At 38.9% G+C, this 26,068-nt stretch overlaps 1 protein-coding gene across 5 annotated transcripts in view; it reads right to left on the bottom strand.

Moving 5' to 3' along the window:
• LOC103458589 (AT-rich interactive domain-containing protein 1B-like) overlaps window positions 1-26,068 on the bottom strand; it is a 198,636-nt gene that overhangs the window by 26,678 nt on the left and 145,890 nt on the right. For all 5 annotated transcript variants that reach the window (XM_017302537.2, XM_017302538.2, XM_017302536.2 and 2 more), the window contains exons 6-8: window positions 21,265-21,351; window positions 16,769-16,948; window positions 7,213-7,483 (exon numbers count right to left, since the gene is read on the bottom strand). In XM_017302537.2, coding sequence (XP_017158026.1) covers window positions 7,213-7,483; window positions 16,769-16,948; window positions 21,265-21,351 — 538 coding nt within the window. The remainder of the gene's footprint in view (window positions 1-7,212; window positions 7,484-16,768; window positions 16,949-21,264; window positions 21,352-26,068) is intronic.

Below are 26,068 nucleotides of genomic sequence, written 5' to 3'. Positions count from 1 at the left end.
GCCCATTGATCTCCTTTGCTTGGTGTGTGTTTAAGGGTGTTTGGGAGAAAGTGGAAGGGAAAAAGAGCTAGCAAGAGGCTCCTGGATGGAAAGGATCGGCTGGAGGCTATGAATTATAAATGGACCCAATCTGTTCGCAGGGCAGCTCGGGCCCCAAACTCCTGACTCAACTCAATACGTACATTTACAAACATTCAGACTGTGGACCAGAATAAACCCAACACACACTTACGGGCAAAATAAAAGGACAGCTTTTAACATATTAAATCCAGAGAAAAGCTACTTCCCCCCCACCCTCCCTTTCAAACATCAAACAGCTCAGGATGGATGGATGAAGGAGAAGCCATTTATTTTGCCCATCTAATGAAAGCAGAGAGCGCCGCAGCGCTGCCAAGACTGGGAGCGACAAAGCGCCACAGGCAGCATCTTCCGTTCTTGACATTCAAGCGCTGCTCTTATTTATTTAGTAAATTTACTTACTAAGGAGGTCAGAAATGAATTATTTGGCGAGGATTTGCCTGGGAGCACTTTCCTCTCTTCTCCTCATTCCTCATCCAACATTTTTCTCCCCTCAATTTCCTTTTTATTTATGGCTCTCTTTTCTTTTTTTTTTTTTTTTTTTTGCTCTTGCTCAACTAAGTGCTTATTTTTACGACAGCTCGCCTGTTCCTATAGCTCCAGGAACTTTTTTTGCAGAGTGTCGCCGGTAGCGTAGGGAAGTCATTTGCGGAGCCAATTCCACCCTCTGAAGCTGCTGCCAAGGAAAAGCTTATACCTTTTAAGACTTTGTGTTCCCCTCTCTGTTTTCCAAATAAACATCAATCTCCAGCTCCCTAAAATCCTGTTGTGCACCTCTCTTGCAAACAAGCTTACCCCCTCTTCCTCATTAATGATACTCATAGAACTCAAGGGCAGCTTTTCCAAAAAGCTCATCCACTTTTCAAATATTAGATTTGTAGGGATAGAGAAGACTGCCGTGCGTACATTATTTGTTTTACAAAGTTGTTAAGTACTCCATAAAAAAGAAGGTATTAAATATTGGCCATAACAAATATTTAAACATCAATTTCAATACAAGTTAGAAATTACCTGAAGATGTTGGCTCAATGGGGTGCGTCTCAGTATTTCAGAATATTAATTCAAAAAGTGAAAATGATATGTTATGTAGATCATTACACACAGAGTAATATACTTTAAGTGTCTATCCTTAATCATTTTTATTATGGCTTTCCACTAATTCCTTACAGCAGTGCATTAGAATGTTACATAAGACCAATATAAGAAGGATTTATGGCAGAATATTATTATTATTATTATTATTATTATTATTATTACGATATTAGGGTGGTGGAAGGGGTGAAAGGTCGCAAAGGCAGGCAGAAGTAAAGCTTGACCTGCAGAATGATAAAGGAAGCTTGTAGCTTAAATAGATCTCCCAGATCTGGGTGGCATGTTAGATATATTCCAGCTAGAGCGTGTGAGAGAGCAGCCCAGCTTGAGTAGAAGAAGTACATTTAACTGTTGATTTTTACAAACATATTTAAGTTTTATGTACATACAGCACAGTTTGTTTATACAACAGGACAATTTTCTACGGGCCCACAAGTCTGCGGGCCAACGCTCCCTCCTCCTTCAACCGAATCAAACTGATTAACAAACAGAAGCGGGGCAGTTGTTTCTAATTCCAGTCTTGTGGTGGGGGCGAGACTGACACGGCTCAGGAGGGAACAAAAACACTCCACGCGCCACACCTAATGAAGATTTAATCTGGGCCCACGCCCGCAGCCCCGGGATGCCAGAAGTGGTCTTCCTCTGCTCATTTCGAATTCTTTCCACCTTGTGTAATGAAGTCGAAGTGTGTTTACTAATGTTTCGAGGGTGTGCGCGACTCGGGAGAGGACGCAGAGGCAGCGTTGTGGAGAATTATACGTGGAAATGAAATGAAAGAAAAGGAGAGGAAAGGAGCAGAGACCTGCTTAGGATGTTTAACTAACTAGCGTCTAATTTGGAAGTTTTGTAACGGGTGGCTTTGGCAGCTTCGGGATGAATCATAAAAGATTAAAAAGGAAAAAAGAAAGAAACCGACATGTGCCACGACTAACAAGTTGTTTCTCAGACAGCGAGAGGAACTAAGTCTGAATGTTTCACAGTGTTGCAGAGATCTGGAAGCACAAACGGGGTGCAGGGGCCCTTTTAACTGCAGGTTTTTCGGAGGCCAATTTTCTCCTGATCTCTCTCAGATGTGTAAAGTGGGATCTGAGGAAGAAAAAACATAACAAGGCCGCGTTGGAGACAGCGGAGAACAAAAAGCAAATTGGAGAGAAGAAAGGCCGAGGGAGATGAAACAGTCTGGGTAGGATAATAGAGCTGCACAAAGATGAAGAGGCCGATACAGTTGGGAGAGTTGGTGAAAAAGAGAGAAACAGGTGGGAGGAGAGAGGGGAGAAGCAGACAAGGAGGGATAAAAGATTGTGAATGAGCGACTTTGGGCAAGACGAACACTGAGGATGAGACGGACACTAACATAAAAAGTTTTCTGCAGAAATGTCCACTTCCACACTTCTCTTTGCTTTAAATTAGTCAGAAAAGCGCTTTCTGCCAGAACACTAATTCCTATGTTTGGATTTTAAACAAAGGAGGTGGCAGAAGTAAAAGCGTATCTAACATTTAAACACAAACTCATACTGGCAAGCAAATTTAATCCTGTGGCTTGTTTATATAAGCCTTTGGTTGTTCCAGTGTGTCTTGCAAAAGTATTCACGATCTTTGAACATTTTCACATTTTGTCACATTTGATGGACCATGAACAGCAGCCTTCAAGTCTTGCAGCAGATTTCCCACCAGACTTAGGTCTTGACTTTGACTAGGCCATTCTAACATATACATGCTTTGATTTAAACTATTTCAATGGATGTCTGGTTGTATATTCAGAGCCAGAGTGTCAAATCTTTTGCCACCTCTAACAGGGTTTCCCACCAGAATTGTCCTGTATTCATCCTGCCAATGACCAGCTTCCCTGTGCTGGTCCCAGGAGACATAATGCTACCTTGTGTTTGCAGCATAATACTGCCAACTCCTTGTTCAATGTTAATTTTCCCTCTCTTAATATTTTGTAAGGAAATGTTGGACTAACGTGACCAGCGTACCATCCTGTGCAGGTGCCATGTCTCCCATGACACTAGTTTTGTTTTCCATTTCCATATCAGTTTCTAGTCATTATTTCATAAAGACAAGTTTGGTGGGATTTTGTGGAGAACTGTTGATAGATTCTAAAGTGCAGCTCCTCCAGAGTTACCATGGCTGGCTCTTGTTACTCTCCTTAATTGGCCTGTCAATTTAGGTAGAGCACTATGCTATGGTAGATTTGCAGTTATACCTTACCTTTTCCGGTAACACTTTATTTGAAGGGGTGCGCATAAGACTGACATGACACTGTCATAAACATGACATAACATCTGTCATGAACATGAAGGAGTCTTTATGAATGTTTATGACAGTTGTCATGACGTGTCATTCGGTAAATAATGACACTTTTAACGCAAAGTTGCTCTAAAAGTTGCATTGAAAGTCCATTAAAAATGCCAACATTGCATTAAATTATTATGATTTACAAAATTATGCAAAGTTGACACTTTTAATGGACGTTTAATGCAACTTTTAGAGCAACTTTGCATTAAAAGTGTCATTATTTACCGAATGACACTTTATGACAACTGTCATAGACATTCATAAAGACTTCTTTATGTTCATGACAGATGTTATGTCATATTTATGACAGTGTCATGTCAGTCTTATGCATACCCCTTCAAATAAAGTGTTACTCATTTTCAATTTTTCAGACGATGGAGTGGACAATGTTCCATGAGATATTCAAAGGTTGGGACATTGTTGTATAAATTAACTATTTTTTAAACTTCTCTGCAACTCTCTCTCAGCTCTGTCTCTTGTCTAAATCTTAGTGATGCCTTTAGTTCACTAATGCTCTCTAACAAACCTTTCAGACCATCAAAGAACACCTGGATTTAGATTCATTATTTTACACACAGGTGGTTTATTACTAATCCCGTTAATTTTGGAAACAATTATTTGCACCGAATTTCGTTTAGGTGTGTCAGGGAAATGTGTGTCGATGACACATTTTTCAGAAATTTATTTACAAAACTTTTAAAAACATAATTTCCCTTGCAATTTCCAATTATGCACTACTTTTTTGTCGCTATATTTGATAAAAACCCCAGTAAAATAAAATTTAGTGGTAGTTATAGAGACAAAATGTGGAAAACATTTGTAAGGAAAATCTTTTTTCCACTGTCCACTGAAGAGATGATTAGATAAAACACAGTGACAACTGGGAAAGTTGTCATTCTGCAGACGGAAAACATATCAAAGAGACAGATTTCAGAACAGAAAGGACTAAACCTTTTGCTTCCAGTGTGATCTGCACAGTACCAACTCCTTCAGACATAAAAGACCCAACACAGCAAACCTTTCACTGTTAATAGTAAATCAAAATAGATCATATCTCAGCTGATAGGCCATGAATGAAAGAGAATGAGTCTTCTCGTGCAGCAGCTCCGCAGTGAGCGACACCTCTCTGGTTTCTTAGTGTAGAGACTGACAGCCAGTCTCATTGGGCTCAGCAGTGGGGATCATGTCATGTCACTTCTTATTGACAGCCCAGCCATCGCCTAATGGCTTGTTCAACAATTGCATTGGTGCCTGGGTACATAAGTGTATGTGTGTCGGTGTGAGAGGCAATGGACCCCCTGATGCACATAATTAATCATACATTCTGTCAGACACCCCCAGCCCTCCCCAGTACGTACTACTGTTTCGGTAAGTGAACAGAAATCTGAGACAGTGTTAACAGTGAGCGTTCCACACAAGCTCTCCAAAGTTGGCTGTCTGCTATGTTAGTGAAAACTGCAGTGATAATGGAAATTACAATAGCTTTAGCAATTAATATCTTATTTTTCTATAAGGAAGGACATTTTATGATTCTTGATTCGCCTTCTAAAAAAGATTAAAGGAATATTTATGATGCTGTAAATAAAAAAGAGGCGTGATAGGGAAATCTAGGGATCTAGACGGATGTGAAGACAATAAGTTGGTTGAAAAAAGGTAGGATCAAAGGTTTTTGAGTTAGGCTGTATGCATAATGCAGATCTAAAGGGATAGCTAAGAATTTGTACAGCTTAAAATGTATTAAGCTGTAGATAAGACTCTTGGTGTCATCATTCACTTGATCGCAGTGGCTGAACTTAATGACTAGTCTGACAGGGGCCAGGACTAATGCAGACATCTGCCATCTTATAGCAACTCCAATTTTGAAAATGTAACAGTAATTTATGTTAAAGCTTCTAATGAACTTTTAACAACTCTTCATGTTTATGTTGGGGACTATTTATGAATAACCTGATAAATATTTAAATGGGATTTGAGGTGGTGAGCCACTAATGTGTTGTTTGAAACACACTTAGAGAACAGAACATGTAAAATGTTTCAGGTAATCATGGTGGTTTTTACAGGGGGTTCATGAGGACAGAGAAACTTACTTTTGCTTTTTCTTTTTTTTTTCCTCTCCAAATGTAGTAATTATCTGAACACTTTTGAGATGAAAGGTAATTGCTCTACACACAGACTATTAGCTAACAAGCAGATGATTGGGCCAACTATGGTACTTTTTATAAGGCTAAGATTAGTTAATTTTTGTCAGTGCAGACAGAGCGTCTACATGGTGTAGCATGAGATTAATTAGCATTATCATTGGGTCACTCCAGCAACGTTCCATAGCAGTCACATTAATTCAGATTTTTTTTTATCTGTGTTCAAAAGACAAAGGCAGTCTGCCCTACTTGCACATCAAATTACATACACTAGAGTTTTAAAGGAGCACATATATATACACCAAAGAAATGCAGGGCAAACACACAATAGTGTGTATAGAGAATTACTTTTGAAGAAAGCCTGAAGAACATAAAAAACAGAGGGAAGTTTCACTGAAATCTGACTCATGTTTCAACAGAAGATCAGGAAAAGTGCTCTGTTGATGGATTATTAGGGAAAACCCAAACTGATACGAGGAATGAGGTAGTCTTCACAAGCGACAGTCATGTTTTCACAAGTTTCCTTCAGCAGGGTTCAGGGAAAGTTTACTGCCCACGCAGTCCCTCAAGAAATCACTGTCTTTAGCTTCACAAGCATTCATAAAGTCAAGGCGCCGGCGCTGATGGAAGAATTAAAGCCCTTTACTCAAACTCTGTTAGATCATAAAAGAGTTTCATTTGTGTGTCTGTAGGAGCCTGGTGTCATTTTCGGGTGCTCTCACAGTTAAAACCAAAGTGTCTCTTTTATTCTCTTATGTGTTGATAGTACTGTATCCACGCCACAGTGCCTTCTGAAAAAGCCAATATCTGTTTTTTTTTCTTTTTTTCCCCCTTTTTTGCAGTGAATGGCTCTGAAATCAAAATGTCAGGGGCTTTATGAGATGTGTAAAGATAAGTGTAGTTCTAGAAATGGCACCCAGAAAAGTGCAAGCCCTGAAAACAAACACTGTCTCATAAAAGTGATGCAAGACAGAGATGATTATTAGCCTTAATAATAGCAAAAAATTGCTGACTATTTCTGCTGGTTTAGAAAGCTGTGAGGAACTGCACAAATGTTAAAATGTGTATTTTTAATTTTAAATAAGCCAGTTCTTCTTGCAATAATCTAAAGAGGTCTATGTTTATTTTTTGTTGTCTGGCGTTGTGAAGATGTTCTAAATGCCATCATAATGCTGGGCTAAAGGACTGGATCAAAAGCAGCACAAAAGTTTGTATTGCAAGCAAACCCACCTCTTTGGATGCAAAGTATAAGGAATTTAGAGATGCACAACAGTGTCTATAATTTTTTTTTTTAAAGACTTTCAGATGAGTGAACATGCCGTACTTAGGCCACTCTTTGGTTTGGATGCTGTTATAGAGCAAAGATGTGATGTCAGAGGAATTAAAGATATGTAAGAAACTATTTCAAAGTCTAACTGCATTTTTGTACAACACATTGATGCATGTCCGCAGCTCATTCAGGCATTAAGACGCCAAGAAAAGCGACTTTCAGCAAATATCAGGACAAGTTTGCACCCACAAACAGCAGTTTGATGCAAAAAAAAAACATTCCCAGAAAAAAACTCAATTTTAAAGGTAATCTCCTGTGACCTTGCAGTACTTTTACCTGTTGTGCACCGAGTTGGCTACAGCTCCCTCCTGAGGCTTGCGATTAGATGGAGGACCCATCCCTGGTCCAGCTGGTTGCGGCATGCTGGGAGAGGTGGGACCCATTATTGGGTAGGTCCTGTTCTGGCTCCCCGGGCCGTGGCTCCGTCCTCCGGGTCCTTGTCCATGCATGGGGCTAGTAGCATTCATCCCCAGACTGTTGGACAGGCTGGGGCCGCTGTAGTTGCTTCCAGCTGACCCAATGTAGTTAGAGGGCCGAGGGTAGTTACCTGGATTAAGGAAATAAGAAGACAATCATTAAGGAAAAAAAAACAAAAAACCCCCCCAGAAAATAGATAAAAATAGATAAATTATGTCATCAGTTTAATATTATTGAGTTTGGGCAGATTTAAGGATGTCCCAGGAATATAGCAGTCACATAGGCTTAATAAATTTGAGAGAAACTGACTGTGCTTGTCAGCTGCTGCTTTAATATGCACTACTGTGGCACAAACAACAATTTCATCCCACTAAACAAGAACACCATGACAGTAAATCTGTCTCAATAAATACCTTGACAGGTTAAGAAAGAGAAAAATGTTTAGAGCTCAACCAAGTTCTTATTCATAACTTCTTTAAAATGCAGTGTGTGCAAAAAAAAAAAAAGATTTGAAAGAAAAAAAAAACATTATAGGGTGTGTTTCTGGTGACACTTTTTACAGCGCTTCAGGTTGCTGGATAGCCTTGGGAACAATTTCCAAGCTTAAGGCTGACTTTGTGAAACACTTGAGAGAAGCTCTAATCTGCAGTAAATGCTTTCTGGCTGCCCTGGAGTGCCACGCGCCCATGATGCCAGAAGCTTTCCTAAGGCACACTTAAACCCCTCTATTTTGGCTTTAAAACCTTCACTCAAATCCAACCGCAACATGAAAGAAATGGACCATGTTGGCAAATACAGTGTGGCTATACAGCACCTTGCAAAAGTATTCACACCCTTCTAACATTTTTATATGCAATATATGCAGTAGTGTTACAACCACAAACTTGATGGTATTTGATGGAATTCTGTATAACAGACCAGTTGACAATGGGTGTTTGCGTTCGCTTTCCATCCAATCAGACTGAGACTAAAGTTTTTTCCAAAAAATAATGGGATCAAATCTGTAGACGTGCAAAGTTGGTAGAGGCCTATTCTGAAAACCTACAGCTGTAGCTGCAGGTAGAGATTTTTCTACGCACTATTCAGTCGTGTGAATAAATATTAATGAATGACATACTTGTTGATTTTGATTTGTAAAAGATTTTAAAAACCATGTATCCTCATCCTTCTACCTGAGAGTTATGTACCAGTTTGTTTTGCTTTATGTCATAAAATCCCAATTAGATGCAATAAAATCTGTGATAAAAGCAGTTTGGGTATTGTGCTGTACATTCAGGAACACTAAAAGACACCTGCTATAACAAGTGAGTGCTCCTATAAAGAGCAGAGTATTCCCTCCACAGGCAGAGAGCTGTTTCCACAGTGATACTCCCTTCCCAGGACAAATCCCCTGCAAAATAGAAATAGAAAATGTGGCATTTCCCATTGTAAAAGGGACTATTTATTTTTGATTTGATTAAGGGTGCTTTAGTTGGGCCTCACTGCATAATCCCCTGAGAATTTGTCTGGAAAAGGGGATCAAGTTCCTTTAAAACCTTGAAGGCTTTTCTGCACGCTCAAACGAAAAGAAGTTAAATGACAATATTCCACACAGGAGGGGGAGAAAAAAACAACTCTGAAAATGGAAACGGCTTCCCACTGTCCTCGAGTCGCTTCAGCAAAAAAAAAAAAAAAAAAAAAAGCACTATCCGCATGACATAAGCCTGCGAGGCCTCCGAAAAGACTGGAGCAGCAGAAGGTTGGAAAGGAAGCAGAGGAACACAGACGAAAAGGGAGGTAGGGAAAAAAAAAAAAAACCTTTCCAACCCTCGAGATAGGATTTGCGGTCAATGGAAATAAAAGTCTTTCCCATAAAATTCAGCGATTCCACTTGAATTTGTCCAGACGTTGTAATGAAATCTACAGTGGGAGATGAGGGAAGCTTTAGTGAGCCGGCGAGTTTGAGTACGGCTGACACCTGTCAAGGGCTTTGGGGCTGTGATAGGGAAGCGTAGAGGAAGAAAGGATGTCTTAGGAACACTGGGGCGGCCGGGGAATGTGGGAGTTGGCGGTTGTATGTATGGTACATGTCTAAATGAGCATATCCATTGTGAATATATATATATATATATATATATATATATATATATATATATATATATATATATATATAAAGACCTCTCAATGGCACATTTCAAACTTGAAAATCTCGTGAAAATCCTGGGAAAGCTACCACACTTAGCTCAGCTCGATGAATCCTTTTCAGATGAATAAGGTCCCAGTCAGTGACCTCTCTCAGCTCTTTTTGGACAGCTGTTAAGACCCATGGCTGCTGGCCACATTCTCCATCGCCTGGGCGGACTTGGTGGTTTTTGGCATCTGTGACTGACTGAGGCTCCAGGAAGCCTCCCGGGGAGTTGTTTATATCCTACAGTCTCATTTTCTTTTTGATGGATGGGCTAAATAATTAAACAATTGGGAGTAAGTGTGTGGAAGTTTCCATGACTTAAGTTTTCAGTTTTTCTTGTCCGTCGTGAGACTAAAGGATCAGGATGTCTGAAATTAGCTTGCAGAATGCAGAACTCATCAAGTTTCATGCAATACCTGTGATTGCCTGAGGTGAAAGAATGACAGCATAACTTGGGGATAAGTTATCTTGCTGTGTCCTGTCAAAGTGGACTGCCAGACTACTTCTTCAAGGACAGATAGTGAACTAACCCGTGACTCAAAGCTCAACCGTTAAACTCTAGTTTATTCTTTTTAAAAACTGTTCATATGGATTCATAAATGTCTTTTTTTTTTTGTAGTTTCATGATAAATCAATATAAAATAAATACGTGCCTGTAGAAAAATGAACCTCAACTTTAAGTTTCTTGTGATTTAGAAAAAAACTTAAAGAATGAAAATACATCTATTTCATTCTACTATATAACTATACACTCACTACCTCATATTGATTCCTAGAAAATATATTGAAGTTTGTGTTTTTAACCTAACCTGGAATGCATACCATCCATTTCATTTTACATGGTATTTCTGTTGCTCTGGAAACCAATTAAGCAGAACCAAAAGGGGAAAAAAATGACAAGGAGGACATTCTGGCTCATTTGCACCTTCTTTTGTCCTTATTTCTTAGACTGTGTTTCTTCTTCACATTCAGAGCCTTCGAGGGGGAGTGTTGGTGATTTTTATAGCTTGATGAAGCGGGGGGATGAAAACTCACGGTGCTTCGTTCACAATTACACGGAAATTCTCGACTTGGTCACGGGTTTGGTGGACGCTCCATCCTTCGCCGGGTTTTAATCCCTGCAGTCCTGCAGGAGAGCTACAGTGTGACCAAGGAGATTACAGTCTGCTGCTTCTCTCAGCAGACTGGACCGGCCAGAGCTAACAGCCGAGGCCGTCTTACGGTGGAGAAAGGTACAATGTGCCCTCAGGACCAGTGAACTTCCATCAGCGAGGAGTGGAACGCAGAATACATGACTGCATGCCTGAGTTGCCGAATACAGTATGCAGGGAATTGAATGCAAGTGAATATTATCCTTTTTTCCTCTCTTACATTTCATAGCCGGAGTTGGAGGTGGATCGTTGCAGTGGGAACCCTTAAAAACAGTTGGACTCACTGTTTGTTACAACATGGTTGGTTGGAAAGATGGCTCTTTTTTCCAGCATCTCTTATTGCCTGAGGCCCACACATCCTCCTACAGCCACCTCAGCACCTTCCCCAGTAGGGTTTCTGAGCCACAGCAGGGCTGGGGTTCACCTTGGGGCAACTGAGCTCCTCAAACTGTCAATTTCCTTCCAAGACTTACCGACTCCTCTAGGCACTGGCTTGAGTCATGAGTTTTCTTTTTCTCCTTTTTGGGGAGTTTGGGGGGGGCGATTTAAATTGAGTCTAAGGCTTAAAAGTCCTGTCTGCAGCATGGTCATTACCAGTGGAGTGCCTTAACCCCCTTGAGGTGGGAAAGGCAGTAGAGGGAGGAAAAGCAGCGCTCAGACAGACACCAAATCTCTTTTCTGTAATGGTATAATGTCCTCCTCCGCCATCTGATTATGAGTCTGCTGTTCCCAACATGCCGGCTCTCAACCGTGTCCAAGTGCATGTCTTTACAAACAGCTGTTGGAGTCATTTGAGTCCTAAAGAGAGCCTGATGTCAACACAAAAAGATCAGCTTGACTTTGGATGAAGAAGGCTTTCAAAGGAGATACGTAAACATTTAGCAGCTTCAGTGTTGTTTGTAGCTGCTGAGCTGACTTCTGGAGCTCATCCAGACAGAAAGAAAAGAGGAAAGGAAGAAAAATTTGTCAAGCTTGATCTTCATGTATCAGTTATGAACTTATGATAAATTCGTAAACAATAGCGCAATCTTTAGGCAGTGCTTATAGATTTGTTCATTTCTAAAATAGAAATAGCCATCTAAAACAGGATGGCACTACCATATATGTAAGATAATGTTAGTTTTATAAAAGGACACAAGTATGGCCAATGGAAGGTTGACCACTTATTGATACAGTGATACAGTTGTTGCTACAAAAAAGTGGAATAGAACACTTTTAGTGGAAACTGACTTTCCTCTTCACCTATTAAAAATGTTTATCTGCAAAAACATTTTTGGCCAAGGATTATGTAAAAGTCTTCATTTAAATTCTTTAATCTTGCATTTAAAAAATAACCGAAAACTGAGGGTCATTCTTTCAAGCCACAGCTACTACAGATAGCTTCCGCAATAAGTAGACGCGGCAGCTTTACTCTTTTTAAATCAAAATAAATAAAGTTTGTCAGGCAATAATATTTTAAAAATAATGATAGCCAGTAATTTTCTTCAGTGTCAACGAAATGAGGGAGCAAGTATTTTAACTTCTATAATATTCACCACATGTGAAGCATTAGCACAAAGTTACATTTTAGGGTCAAACCACAAGTCAGCATGAAAAAAACAAACTAATGGATTTATAGAGGTGCTGTGACAAGCATTTTCCACAACACAACCTTTGGAAATAACATGACTGTAATCCTGTCTAGATCCTCATGAGTAAAACACAGACCAGTTATGTAGAGAAAAGTAAGACTCGCATAATCACAACATCGCATTCAAGAGGCATGGTGGAAACAATAAAGGTGAGACCAGTTGGCATTAAAGGAAATATGCTGGTCAGAACAAATTAATACTATAATCATTCATTTGCCTCAGTGGTGAAATAGAGGCCAACAGGATTCATCACAGATTGTTTAAATACCTCCCTAGTTATGTCTCCAAGCTACTGATGTTGGCTACCCGGTTCTCCTGGGTTTCTTCTCTCTCGGATCCACAAGTCATCAAATAAATCTTTGCTTTACGAGATAAAATTCTTGATGGGAATCTGATATTCCTTCCTGTGTCTTGTTCCTAACCGCAGCACTCTTCATTGCATGTTGCGTACATATTACCTATTGACCTATTCCGGATATGGACATGAATACAACTATTGTGAGCAGCAAGCAAGAACATAGCTGAAAAGAAAAAAGTTGTAAAGATGATGATAGATGCACTTTAAACAACCTCCACTCTAGTTGTTAGCCATTAATAAAAAAGCAGCTTCTTCCCCTTTGAAGTTATTTTCTCTTCTGTTCTTCCAAAGAGTTTTGCGCTGTATTTCTTTATTAAAAATGTTATATCACAAAAAAATACAAGCTCAACCTCCATCCACATAGTTGAGCCAGAAAAAATAAAAATCAGTAGAGCAGAGTTCAGGGACTTGGAGCGAAATTCTGCTCTTGCTAATTTGTTAGTGAACTGGAGAGAGGGAAGGGAAGCAGATGGAGCTGTCATTAAGAACAATGACCAGCAGCTGTCTGCCCTGTTCGACACACACGCACCCTGACCTGGCCCTGGCCGAGCCCCGGAATCCCTTTGAATCCTTAGAAATATAACTAGAACTGTATTTATAACAAGACAAAGGCAAAAACAACAAAATCTATCAGCCAGAACACATTCCTGAGTCACTACAATGGAAGATTTGGTTAGTTACATCCTTATTTCTACTTTAAGTTTTGAAGAAAAAAAAATTCTTGTAAAGCAGTATCTGTTTTGTTCCTAAACTTGGGGTAATGGGATTCCTGTCTGTTTACCAGCAGAAAAATTTCCTCACAGCATTCCTTTTAGGACCATTTAATTACCTTTACGGATGCCAACAAAGGACCCACATACACAAGATTTTAGAGGAAGATGAGGGATAGGGATAAAGTAATGTGAAAATAATAAGCTGTTATTATCAGGTGTCCTTCAGTAGGGTAAACTATGCCGGTTCTAATTGAAAGATCACCAACATTTAATATCGGGCAGGAATTACTTTTTCTGTTGTTATTTATAAGTTGGTATAAAGGTATGCTGTCTAAAAACAATGAATGCAGCACCGAAAAGTAGTGGCTACACTTTTACCCTATGTAAATTAGATTATTCTAACATACAGATCTGTTATAAATACACATAAGCGAGAAGAGGAGACATTGAGCAGTGTCTGACGGTAACATCATTTCTGTCATCCAACGGAGATTTCATGCTCATCTGCCTCTAGAACTCCTTCCAGGCTAGTCGGCCTGGCTGTCGCTCTCTGCTTCCTTAATTTCTCTATTTCTCTTTGCTTACTGGGCTGTCAGCCCAGCCAAAGTCACATTAAGAGATAAGAGTGGGAGGAGAAAGGAGACCAAATACCAAACGCATTAGGGCTATTAATCAACATTAACAAATGTGAGGGAGCGGCCGCAAATTTGGGAAAACATAAGCACGGACGGGTGCATTTATCAAGGTGACACATTAAAACTCACATTAACCAAAAAAGAAATACCACAATGCTTCTTGTGGTGTGCTGCCAAGGGCAGAAAATAAAGTGCAACAGCAGATGTCACCATTTGTTTGATGGCCGGGTGTTGCATGTTGGAGAAACAAATGGGAGAATAAGGCCTAATTATAGAAACTGATCCAAGCTTTTTTTTCTCTTAACTTCCTGGATTGTGATAGACTTTTTTTCTTTCTTTTTGGAGTATCGGAAATGCTTAGACGAATGTGTAATGAGACTGATTTTCTGAAAGGCTCATCAAACCAGACAACCTTCTGTGAAATACTACATAAAAGAACTACTGATCTACATTTATGCCACTATTTAGAGAATGAACTTTACAAAACATATGCTTCATCAAAGACTTGTGTGTGTTTTGCCACAAGAATAAATTCAAAATGGAGTATTTCCTCTGGTATTTGAAGAGAAATGTTTGTATGGATCACAATGTAAACACAGCATATAAAGGCACACTGACACGGATCAGAATTATACGTAGAATAAAAGACTATGTGCCGTAACAGCTTCACAAGTCACTATTTTTGTACCTGATTTGGCACTGAGGGAATTGGAAGGAACCTTTTATTTGGATCCATTCCTCTACAGTAAACTCAGGCTGTCACAACAACAGAATCGGGGCAGAACAAAACTTCAAATATCGTGGCGATACTGTCTGCACAAATAAATCAAGAAACAACTAGTCAAAATACCCCAATGAGTTGTAGGAAGTATCTAATTACATGCATTTGGAGTAGTTTGCAGGTGCACTCAAAATGTATGCTAACATCTGAGACAACTAGTGATGAGCAAATCCATCCATCGGTCATTTATGGTGCCCATCTCCAGCAGTGATTGGGTGAAAAGCAGGGCACACTCTGGACAAGTTGCCAGCCCATCACAGAACTGAGAAATCCCATGAATGTAATTTGCTTAGAAAGGAGATTGCACTTTATGCCTATTGTTGTACCTTTTTGACCATAAACCACTCTAATTCCAACAGTAAAGCATACAGAGCTTTCTGAATTGATCTGAGATATAAAACTTTATCTACTTAAAACAAAATTTTAAGCCTCAACAAACAGAGAGCCACAAAAATAAACAAAACAAATAAAAGTGCAGCATAACATCAAAACGACTGAGGGAAAAATGTCAGCTGCCTGGAGACAGAAAACATAGTAACTTGGTGAGAAAAACACATTTATACATTTATTGTAATAAAGTATTCATTTTTATAGTTTATCTAGCAAGGGTTCATACAAAAGGGCATTACATGATCTGAAATACTATTTTGATTGTATTTTACCTAACTCAGACAGTGACATTTTTCCACTAAGTTGCTATATAATCTCTCACCAACATTCATGTTCAGAATGTCACTTTATTTATTTATTTTGACAGTAACCAATCTAATATTTTATACTGGACAGCTGTGGGTCTGAGTGAGATATGTGCTGCAGCTACTGCTGTTTCACTCGAAATGATGCCGTAAGGACTAGCTTATATGACACTTTAAACTTTTGAGATTTGTTATTTCTAAGGCACAAACTACCTAACTATGACATTCAATGTTTTTGTGTGTCAAATTCAGGAATTCAGCTCCAGTCTGCCACAAATTGACCAAGGTCATGTTGATATGGGGTTCAGAGCAGGCTTTGAGAAAAGCTGGAGTAAAAAGTCTTGAACTGATTTGCTAATCTGATCTAGATCAGTGTTTGGACTTTGAGAATGAAGCTTTAAAACGTTTTCCTCTTTTCCCTCATGGCTAAAACCAAAACATCTCACCAGAAATAGAGATTGCTACTCAATGGCTAAACCTTCTGACATGTCAGCTGGCCTCATCACTTAGGCGCTCACTCATAATCATATCATGAAGAGGGCCAGGAGGTCTGTTCAGGTTTCAAGGGCCTCATGAATAGTCAGAGAGTCACATTGGATTTTAATGCCCACCGTCAGGCCCTCCACGCAGGATGGTTGTACTTATCCGCGTGTGCGCGCACGTGTGTGAGTGTGTAAGAAGTAGATGATGGAAATGTCTCTGAAAAGGAGTCCTTTTGTATTTCTAATTAGCAACCTCGCTGACACTGTGGGGGGAGAGAGGGTTCAAAAGTCCTCAAAAAATGACAAGTGTGGCTTTTTCTGCCTGAACCCTCTCTGACTGGATGATGTGAGGCACTCCTCTTCCTAACATGACTGGTCAGAAAGTTGAAGTAGATCAGGTGGAAGTCATGACAAGAGAGGTTAGTTATAATCCAGTGTGACAGGAACCCATTTACTCTCTACATTTGAATTTTAAAGAAGAATTTCAAACTCTGGACATTTTATTCCATTTTATAAGCTCAAAACTGCAGGACCTATTATTTTGACATTATTTGCTAAGATGGCTTGTATTAAACATCGTTGTTGTTTTGGATCTTAGAAAATGTGAAAAGTTATTAGATAATTTTTTTTTTTACATTAGACGTGACATAATCAACTCTCCCTAAAAAGTAGGCATTAAATAAAAAAGGAGAAAAATACCCCAAAACATCACTGTGCTTGAGATAAAAGAAGAATTGCACATCTTAAAATAAGAATAGCATTTTCTCTTATTGCTGAAAAAATGTAGAGAAACATTCCTAACCTTGGTGTCCATATTGGGGTCCTTGAGGTCCATAGGGACCTGCAGGGCCACTCTGTGAATATGGACCCATGCTGGGATACATTGAGCCTCCGTGGGATGAGTGAGGTGACATCGGAGGTCCGGACTGGGGAGGTGCGAACTGCGAGCCAGACTGGTTTCTCTGCATGTTGGACATAAAACCTAAAACAGACAAACACAATTAGACCGCAAACATACCATTTACTTCTGAAAGTCCTAATTTCTATGAAGTGATTGTGGCTACAGATTTCACTTTTAGCCATGTTGTAAACACAAACCTCAATGTGTTTTGCGGGTATTGGGTATCCAGGTGCAAGTCTTTTGGTGTTTTTACAGCTTTGCAAAGCCAGAGACTAAATTATTTTTGCAAAAATAGTTCCGTCAAATTGGATGGAGCGTGTTTGAATACAAAAATGTTCCCTTGTGCCACACATCCTTAGGTGGATTTAGATTTTGACTTTGGTAACCGATTTGTGGTTTACCGTTACCATTTAAAAATGGTGGGTGAAGCAGTGCTTAGTGAGATGTGTTTGGTTATTGGGGGTTATTTGGTGTTTGTTTATTTTATAATGTAATCATGCATTAAATGACTACAACTATTTTCCTCATCTGTCTGCTACGTTCCTTGGTCTTCATGATACTGCTTGTTCACTAAAGCAACCAGATTTTCTCTGAGAGATTGAATTTTACATAGGAGGCTGTATTTATTAATGAAGTGACTTCTAGGGTTTATCAAAAATAAAGGGAATGACTTCTTATTCACATATTTTTCAATTTTCACATTTCTTGCTATATTTTAACCAGTTTTAGATGATTTTTTCCCCATTTCATAAACTATGCAACAAGTTAGCTTCTCAATGAGCAAAATAAAAAGAAGACTATTTTAGTGTTTTTGGATTTTTTTTGTATCAAAACTTTGTTCTATTCTAAAAAGTGCTAAGGTTTTGAAAATTTAAACTGGATTATCCAATAAATAAAGAGGTTTGAAATTATTTTCCTGTCTGTATATTAAACCTAAAAGCAGAAGTTTGTTTGGGTTTACTGTTAGCTCTTCAAAACCACAGAAATAACTGTGTTGGACAAAACTGTGTAAAAGGCAAATTTTGTATTTGGAAAAAAGTCTTGAGTGTAAATACTTTTACTTTTCCATGTTTAGAAAAAAAACAACATCATCTGATTTCTTCTTCTTGTAGTGTGAAAAAATGTGATGGATTGTAGAAAAGAAGAAATCTTGTTTTCTATTCAGTGTCTTTCAATGTTGAGAAGATCTGATCTCTTGCCTCTGTCATCTACGGTTAGTCATACAGTATATACACTTTGGTGAACAAGTCAGTATGAAATAGGTGTTTCTAAAAAAAATAAATAGAATGACATGTAAAAGGATCCCTGAACACAAATAAACAGAGAGCGCGTGCATTCAGTGAATGCTATTGCTGACAAAAGCCAGGTCAAGTACACACCTGGCCTCAGAGAGGCATGTAGCTGTAAAAGCTGAGTGGACATATAAAAATACAGAGCCCCACTCTCCACAGAACAGCTAGTGATTTGACCGTGGCTACTGTGTTATTCTAAGCTGTTCTGTCAGTAGCCGTGTTAAAGCCTCTCAGGCCCAAACTCGCCCGCACCATTCAAATTGACATTTGCAGCGATCCTCGCCTGGGCTTCGCTCTTTCAAGCAGCGCTATTCATTTTTTTTTGTTTTTTTCGAAAAAACTCACTGAAAGGTTTCCCGATCCGCTGCGAATGGAGAAAGGTCGCTGGACGGCCATTGAGGGAAAAGAGAGGCCGTGTGGGTGTGCAAATGTGTGTGCGTGTAAGAGCGGTGTTGCAGATTAGGTGTAAATGGATTGGGTCTGCTCGGCTGTAAACTTTGATAGCCATCCGCTTTGTTGAATGAGCGCACACAGGCTGACTCTTTAGTGAGTTTGGGGTTTGGGGAAGCGACAGAAGGCTGAGACTTGTGTAATTCCGCACTTCTGCAAGGAGAGCGAGAGAGAAACGCAAAGATACTGGGGAAGGGAGGCAGAAGTTTTCAAATGCTCTTAAGTTTATGACTGTGCATATGCATATACGTATTTGCTTTCTGAGTGTGCGTGTAAGTAGGAGATAAAGACAGAGAGCAATAAACGCGCCGCATGAGTTTTTTTGTGCAGTGCAGAGACGCAGGCCTAGGCAGAAAGAGATTCAGCAAGAGAGAAAGTGTGTGTGGGAGGGAAAGACAGTGCAACGGAGGGAAAAGAGCGATTGGGGCCTGAAAGTGCTTAGGCTGCGAGTGCTGGGTTTAAGGAGCGAGGACATTATTGTAATGTTTTGCTTCCATTAGGGTAAGGGGATTCTGGGAGAGGAGGAGAAAAAAATACTGAGTGTAATACCGCACTTTAAATTGCCTGGAAAATGGATGGGGAGAGAAACATTGTGCAGACAGTGCTAAAAGCAAATAACACATTCAAGGATTTTTTTTCTCCCCGCCTCTCTCTCTCTCTGCGTTTCGTTCCCTCTTCACACACAAACACAGACCGTTCTCTTATTCTGGCAATGAAGCTCTCAGCTGGACAACAGCGGGCACGTGAGAACAAAGTAGGGAGTGAAAAAGGGACGGTCAGTGGATTTATCGAAATAAAGAGCAGAGAGAGGCTCTTAGGGAGACCAGCACTTGAGCAAAATGGGGAGTACAGTATATCTAGAGAGGGGGGGTTAATCCGAGCACGGGAAAAAAAAAGCATAAACAACAGTTGACCCTGTAAACCGTGCTGAGTTTTCCTGGACTTGGCTGGGGGAGGCAGAGGGGCATTTGAGGTTTACAGGCATTAGAGAGCAGCATTAAATCTCCAACTTGATTTCATCAGTGCCCCACTCTCCCCCTCTGTCTTCATCCATCCACTCCCTCTGTCTCTCTGTGATTTTAACTGCTCTTTGGTTCGTGATGGAGAGGGAGCCTCACAGTCATTCCATTAAGGTCAATTCCCAGTCTTTCAGGCTTTTTGCAGGGTTGTGTGGATACGGAAATTAGAATTGCAAAAATTAGCAAATGTGCTGTTTGTACGAACACCTGAAAAGTGGTCATAATTGCTGGAGACAACCTTGAGTTTGGCTAGGGCATTTGCCCTCTGGGTTAGTGTTCACATAGCAAGCTTTTTGGCAATACATTTATTTACTCGGTGTTGGTATTACTGAATCTGCATTTAGCATAGATGGTTAAAAGATGCTGATTAACGGACTCGAAAACGTGAGTGACATTGTCTGGTACTCTGCTAAAATGGTCCAGATGTTATTCAGCAGACTGGGACTGCTTTGCATGACAAAGCAATTGAGATTTGACCAGACGAAGATTACTAGTGGGATTACTCAAAGCTCTGTTCTCATAACAGTTATATATTTAATACTGACATGTATACAAATTTCTTTCACCTTAATGCAGAAAGGACAATTTATTATAGAATGCTAAGATATAGATTAACACTTAATTAGACTCAGTGAACCTAGGCTAAAGTGGCTAGCCTAGGTTCATTGAGGCTAGCCATATGTTGTAATGGCTGGATTACAACATATCCAAAAGTTTTGGGACTTTCTGCTGTTGAAGAAGTTTGAGAAATAAAAGCTGTGGAACATTAAGATCATGGAAATGCCAGAATAGCATAATGTTGTCATGCTATTCTGATGACACAGTTGTTTGGAGAAATATGAGGACTGATTAAAAGAAGATTACGTGTATGAGTACTCCCAATATTTTAGTTTTGAATCAATTTTTATCTGAAGTGGTTCTTCACTGCTGTGGTAAATTAGAGGCAGACTGAACATAAGATCGCTTTTAAATTCCTCCATAGGTGCCGGTTTCGTATGTCTCCAAGCTTGCTTTTCTGAGACATTTTCCCTGAAATCTCTCCTTTTACTAGTTACCCCATTGTATAAACTTGAATAAACTCAAATATGCGTTTCATAATTTCTTCTGGTGGCGACTGTGTTATATATTCATGTCTGAATTCAAGAAAACAATCGCTTGGGTTCTTTGTTGTTAGCTTTGATTTTTTGTGTGTTGTGTATTAATGAATGTAGTTAACATGAACTATGATCCTAAGCAGCTCATGGTGGACTCAAAATACTCAAAAAAATGAACAGACAACATAGTTTTATTACAGCCACTTTCATTCCCTTGACTTTGGCAACACATAATTTCTGTTTGCCTTTTTCTTCGGTCTGTGATTTTTACGCAGCCCATTGTTGGTGTGGAATGGAAAAAAAAGTTTTACTATCTTTTTGCAGTGGACATTGTGATTTCTTTTATTTTAGAGCAAACACCAAGATGGCATGATATGTCTTGCGTCTTCGGAGCACAAAAATGGAGGGAAAAAAAGCATCCCATAAAAACACACAAGCATGTCAGAACACAGCATTTCCCCTTTTTTTCTTCTGCCACTCATAGCAAAATACCCAATTCTTGATATTGGTTATTATTCACATATATGTAGAGGGAGACTTACCTCTCTCCTGAGCCACAGGGGAGCGTGTGATTGGCAGATGGGCTGCATCGGGTCCATTTCCAGAGCTCAACGGGGCCACAGCTGAACCTGCAAAAAAACATGAAGCTTGAGTTGAAGGGTTTGGATTCATGTGATGTGCAAATTATTGTTTTAATCCAGTCCTTGAAACAAATGTTGTCATATGAAAAGAAAACTTTTAGCAAGAAACATTTTTCCTTCTTTGTTTTTTTGGAAGTGAGGTCAAAAGCAAATTGATTTTTATTTTCTTTCCATCTGCTTTGCTTGAAAAATGAAAGAAAACTGCATGAAATGATGTAAACAATCAACTCCTGAAGGACCACTTTTGTTTTTCTTTTTTTCAGCTGCACAAAAGTTAAAACGTTTAAACATTTTTTTTTCTTTTCTGTCGTTTAGGTGGCTAAACAAAAAGAAAGATTTTGATGCCAAAATCAGCCACTTGCAGACACACACACAGAGTTTATTCTGGTTCACCGTGCGACAACTGACAAATCCACTCCAGGAGGACATATCAAGACATTGGAACCAAAGTCACTTCTCTGTGTAATCATTAAAATGAGCGAGAGCCCCCCCACTGGAAAACCAGAGCCATCTGAGGATCATCGATTGGGTTTGCTGTGCAGGTCTTTGGGCTGTGACTGTTCCATTGAAATCCAATAGTGAGTTGAGGGTCTGATTAGGACAATGGCAGACAGAGAGTAAGGTGGATTGATTTGGCCTAGAGGAAGGAAAGAGATAGCAAATTAACCTTTTATCTTTAGATTCAAATTGGGAAAGAAGAAGGAGAAGTAAGGGCAGAAGGATTTCAGGTGTAATTGGACATAGCTGAAATGTGCATTTAATTCAATATATATATTTACAGAGTGAAAGTTAAGATGAATTTTTATTTTTAATTTTGATGAATGTGGCTTACAGCTCTCCAAAGTCCAAAATTTTGCTTGCCAGAAAATTAGAATGTTATTTAAGAGCAAAGAAAATTATTTTAACACAGAGATGATGGTCTACTGAAGAGTGGCTCTTTTTGCTTAAATTACTGCAAAAAGAGCTCTTTTGACCTAAACCCCAGAGAAAATCTATGAAGCTTACATCTGTCTTTAATGATTTATGTTTTATTATTTAATGTAATTTAAATGAAATGGAGAAGGCTATCACCATGTGAGGTACCCTTTAATTGACTTTTTAAAAAGTGCATCTTATAAAACAAAACAAACATTACATATTTAATTTTAAATTTACCTTCAATGTATTCAATTTCTTCAACAACTTCAGACCTATCCCGAGACAAAGTTTTTCATATTTTTAAAGCTTATGTTTTTATGCCTGTTTTGTCCAAAAAAAGCAAGATTTTTTGATTGAAAAACTTAAAATATGCAATATTTTCCTAAAATAAATAGCACAGTGGGATATTTTTGATAAGGATGTTTGAACCTTAACCATTTCAAAAATGAATAATGTTGATGTTTTGCATTAATTTTGAAGCAATGAGAGTTGAAAGAAACTTAAGGGTACCGCTTTGGGGCACCTAAAATGGTACTCTTAAATACAAAAATTCATTTTTTATTTTTTAATTTCACTACATTAAATCTTTTCAATAACTTCAGACTAATCTATAGATCTAAAGTTTTTCATGTTTTGAAATTTATTCTGTTTTAAACCGTTTTTGCCATGTAAAGCAGAGGTCCTCAGGAAAATGAGGTTGCAAAAACATGCTCTGCCACACATCCAATAGAACCGAAGGATTCCTCTCTAGATGGAGAAACATAAACGATGTGGAACTGTCAACACTGACTGTCAGATGCACCAGTATAAACATGGTATGAAATGCATCGGTCTCTCCCTTGACATACAAAACATATACCAAGCCAAATTGGCTTTTGATTCTTCAGATTACACACACATACACAGACTAATTATTTTATCAACAACATATACACCAGTCCTTTAGAGCATTGCCAAAATTATCCTGGCAAAGTTTTATAGAACTAATCTGTAAAATTAGTATAGATTATATACTAATTTTGTAATCTGACTGAGATAATAATAATCAAAAAAGCAGGAGTTCCCAGTTTGGCCCATCCAAACTCTGCTGATAAGGTTGTCAGCAGAGAGAAGCATAATTTGCATTCAAATTTTCTTATACACCTGCACAGATAATGACCAACAGTGACCTATGTTATGGTTTCTTGAATCATCACTGACTGTGGAAACTTCACAATGGACATGAAGCAACTCGGATTCTGTGACTCTCCTGTCAGATCCTCCAAACCTCCAAACGAAATCCAAAATTGGATTAAGATCTTCCAGAAAACTTGAATAGACTTTGCTACTTCCTTCCTTGAAAGACTGCTTGCAACTTTTTCTACTACACTTTTTCTTTCCTTTCAACTTTCCGTTTATGTCCTGCAATGCAGCTCTCTCTGAACATCAAGCTTCTTTAGCAATTACTTTCTTGAACTTTTAACCTGTTTATTAAAGGTGTCAATGAAAGCCTTTACTCATTATAAACCAAATCGTCAAATCACTTGGAATAAATAATTTTTTAAGTGTAATGAATCTATTTAATGTATGTCTTATAATTTAATTAAATGAGTGACATTAAATTTAGTACTTTTTAAATTTATTGAGACGCACCTGTATCGTAAGCGATTAAAGTAAACATTTAATTGATCTAAATCTAGCAAAAAACACTTGGGAGATGTGAAAATGTTTAGTACACATAGGAACATGTGCGAATAGCAAGAGTTATACAGCTTGAGTGCAATAATAATACTAATTTGTTGCTCTCATAACAACTCAATGAATATTACGGCCTCTTAAAATGAAGAACACTATTCATGTTATCCAATCACTCAGTAAAATCTATGCTGTTTCAAGTGTGTTTACATATGTATGCGTGTTTGCATGTTGCGTGTGTGTCCGTCCACACCACAAGCAGTACATGACTAGAGGTGACACACTCTCCACATAAACAAACCCAATTAAGTCAACATAATTGCTTTGCATAAAAATGCATAAACAACATTTCCATCTATCCGCCGCCTACTCACACTCAAGCACGCAAAAACAAGTAATATGCACGGACGTAAAAAAAAGTACTTGCGCAAACAAGTGTAAATAAACACAGAAGAGCACACAAGGAAGCACATGTAAGAGCACAGAGGCACATAAGACATGTACTGAAATGTTCACATACACACCGACACGCACACACCCACACATGCACGCACACACACACACACACACACACACACACAAAGCCCCCCTGCATCACACTTGAATAGTTCCAGCGGCACTGCTTCAAAGAGGGAATATTCGATTAGTTAGTCTGTCACCATGTTGCAGGAGAGAATGGGAGACATTAGTATGCAAACGCTGAACCAACTGTGAGATAACACAAGAAACACTGGCTACGAGCTTTTATGTGCGTCTGTACAGGCAATGGAAAATATTCTAATGCATTCCTTATGCAAAAGTAATACTTTATTACAAATCATAGCCCTGCATTATAACCAAAAGCAAGTTAAAAGTTGGGAAAATGAGTGTGTACAAATGGCTTTATATATTATTTGAAATCATTTGGACTGGACAAATGCATTCAAATTGAGTGTCACTTTTTATCAAATCCAACAAACTTAGCATATACAGCAATAGTTTTTAAATTAAAATATTAATTGGAGAAAGAAAGCTGTACTAATATCATGTAAAGAGTAATTGTCACCTGAATTTAATAACTGGATGTGCAAACCTTGACTCTGTGAAAACTGTCAAAAAGTGTGTTACATCTGTTTGACAGTTAAATTAGAAAATGTAACTGTTTTAGTTCAGTCAAAATAGAAGGGGCCTTAACCATTGACAACTTGGTTTCATGCCGCAACATAAATCCAGACGTTGACCAGGCCAGTCCAAAGCCTATAAAGGTTTCTAGTTAGTCAGAGGTGGACTTCTAGGTTTTATTCAGATAATTGTCCTGCTTCATAATCCCAGCATGCTTCAGATTAAGGCCACAAACTGACGGCTGAACAATTTCTTTCAGCATTTTCTGTTAGAGAACAAAATTCATGGTTCTATTAATTATGGCAAATTATCCAGGTCTCAAGGAATCATAGCATAAACATTTTTAACTGTAGGTATAATCTTTTCTGAACGGCTTTTGAAATTATAAGACAGATGTAATGAGACACCCAACAATCAGTCCACAGATTACAACATATCCAAAAGTTTTGGGACTTTCTGCTGTTGAAGAAGTTTGAGAAATAAAAGCTGTAGAACATTAAGATCATGGAAATGCCAAAGCTCCCAAACCTTTTGTAGAAAACCCAAGTTTGGTAAATTGCTACTGTTGGCTTCACTGAGACATTTCCCCTTTAACCTTCAAAATACAAATTTATTCAATATTAGGAGGAGGGTAGAAGTATGTGAGAGCATGCAACTAAGTGTGGGTATGTGCGTCATCCAATACATTCTTATGTGTTTGCCTTGGTGTGTATATACAACACTGTGCTGCAGTGTTATGCAGCATGTTTGCATCACTGACTGAGGAAGCCTTAAGCATGTAGTAAAGGGTCATGGCAACTTGTTGCCAGAGGGACAGATTTAGCTGCAGTTGGGGATCAGATTGGGAGGCACTGAGGATGAAGGATGCCGGCAGCGGTTTGCTGAACCCTTTAACTGCAGAAGCCGACCCTACGATAAAGGCTAGGCTTTGTGTGTGTGTGTGTATGTGCAGTGTGTGCAGTGATATATACCAGGTACCCGCTATGCTGTCAAAATCTGTTTGCGTGGAAGG

This window comes from Poecilia reticulata, chromosome 22 (genome assembly GCF_904066995.2).
Source record: "Poecilia reticulata chromosome 22, P_reticulata-male-v2, whole genome shotgun sequence".
NCBI classification, from domain to species: domain Eukaryota; kingdom Metazoa; phylum Chordata; class Actinopteri; order Cyprinodontiformes; family Poeciliidae; genus Poecilia; species Poecilia reticulata.
The sequence above is the reverse complement of the archived record's forward strand: the minus strand, read 5'-3'. Positions and strand labels throughout refer to the sequence as shown.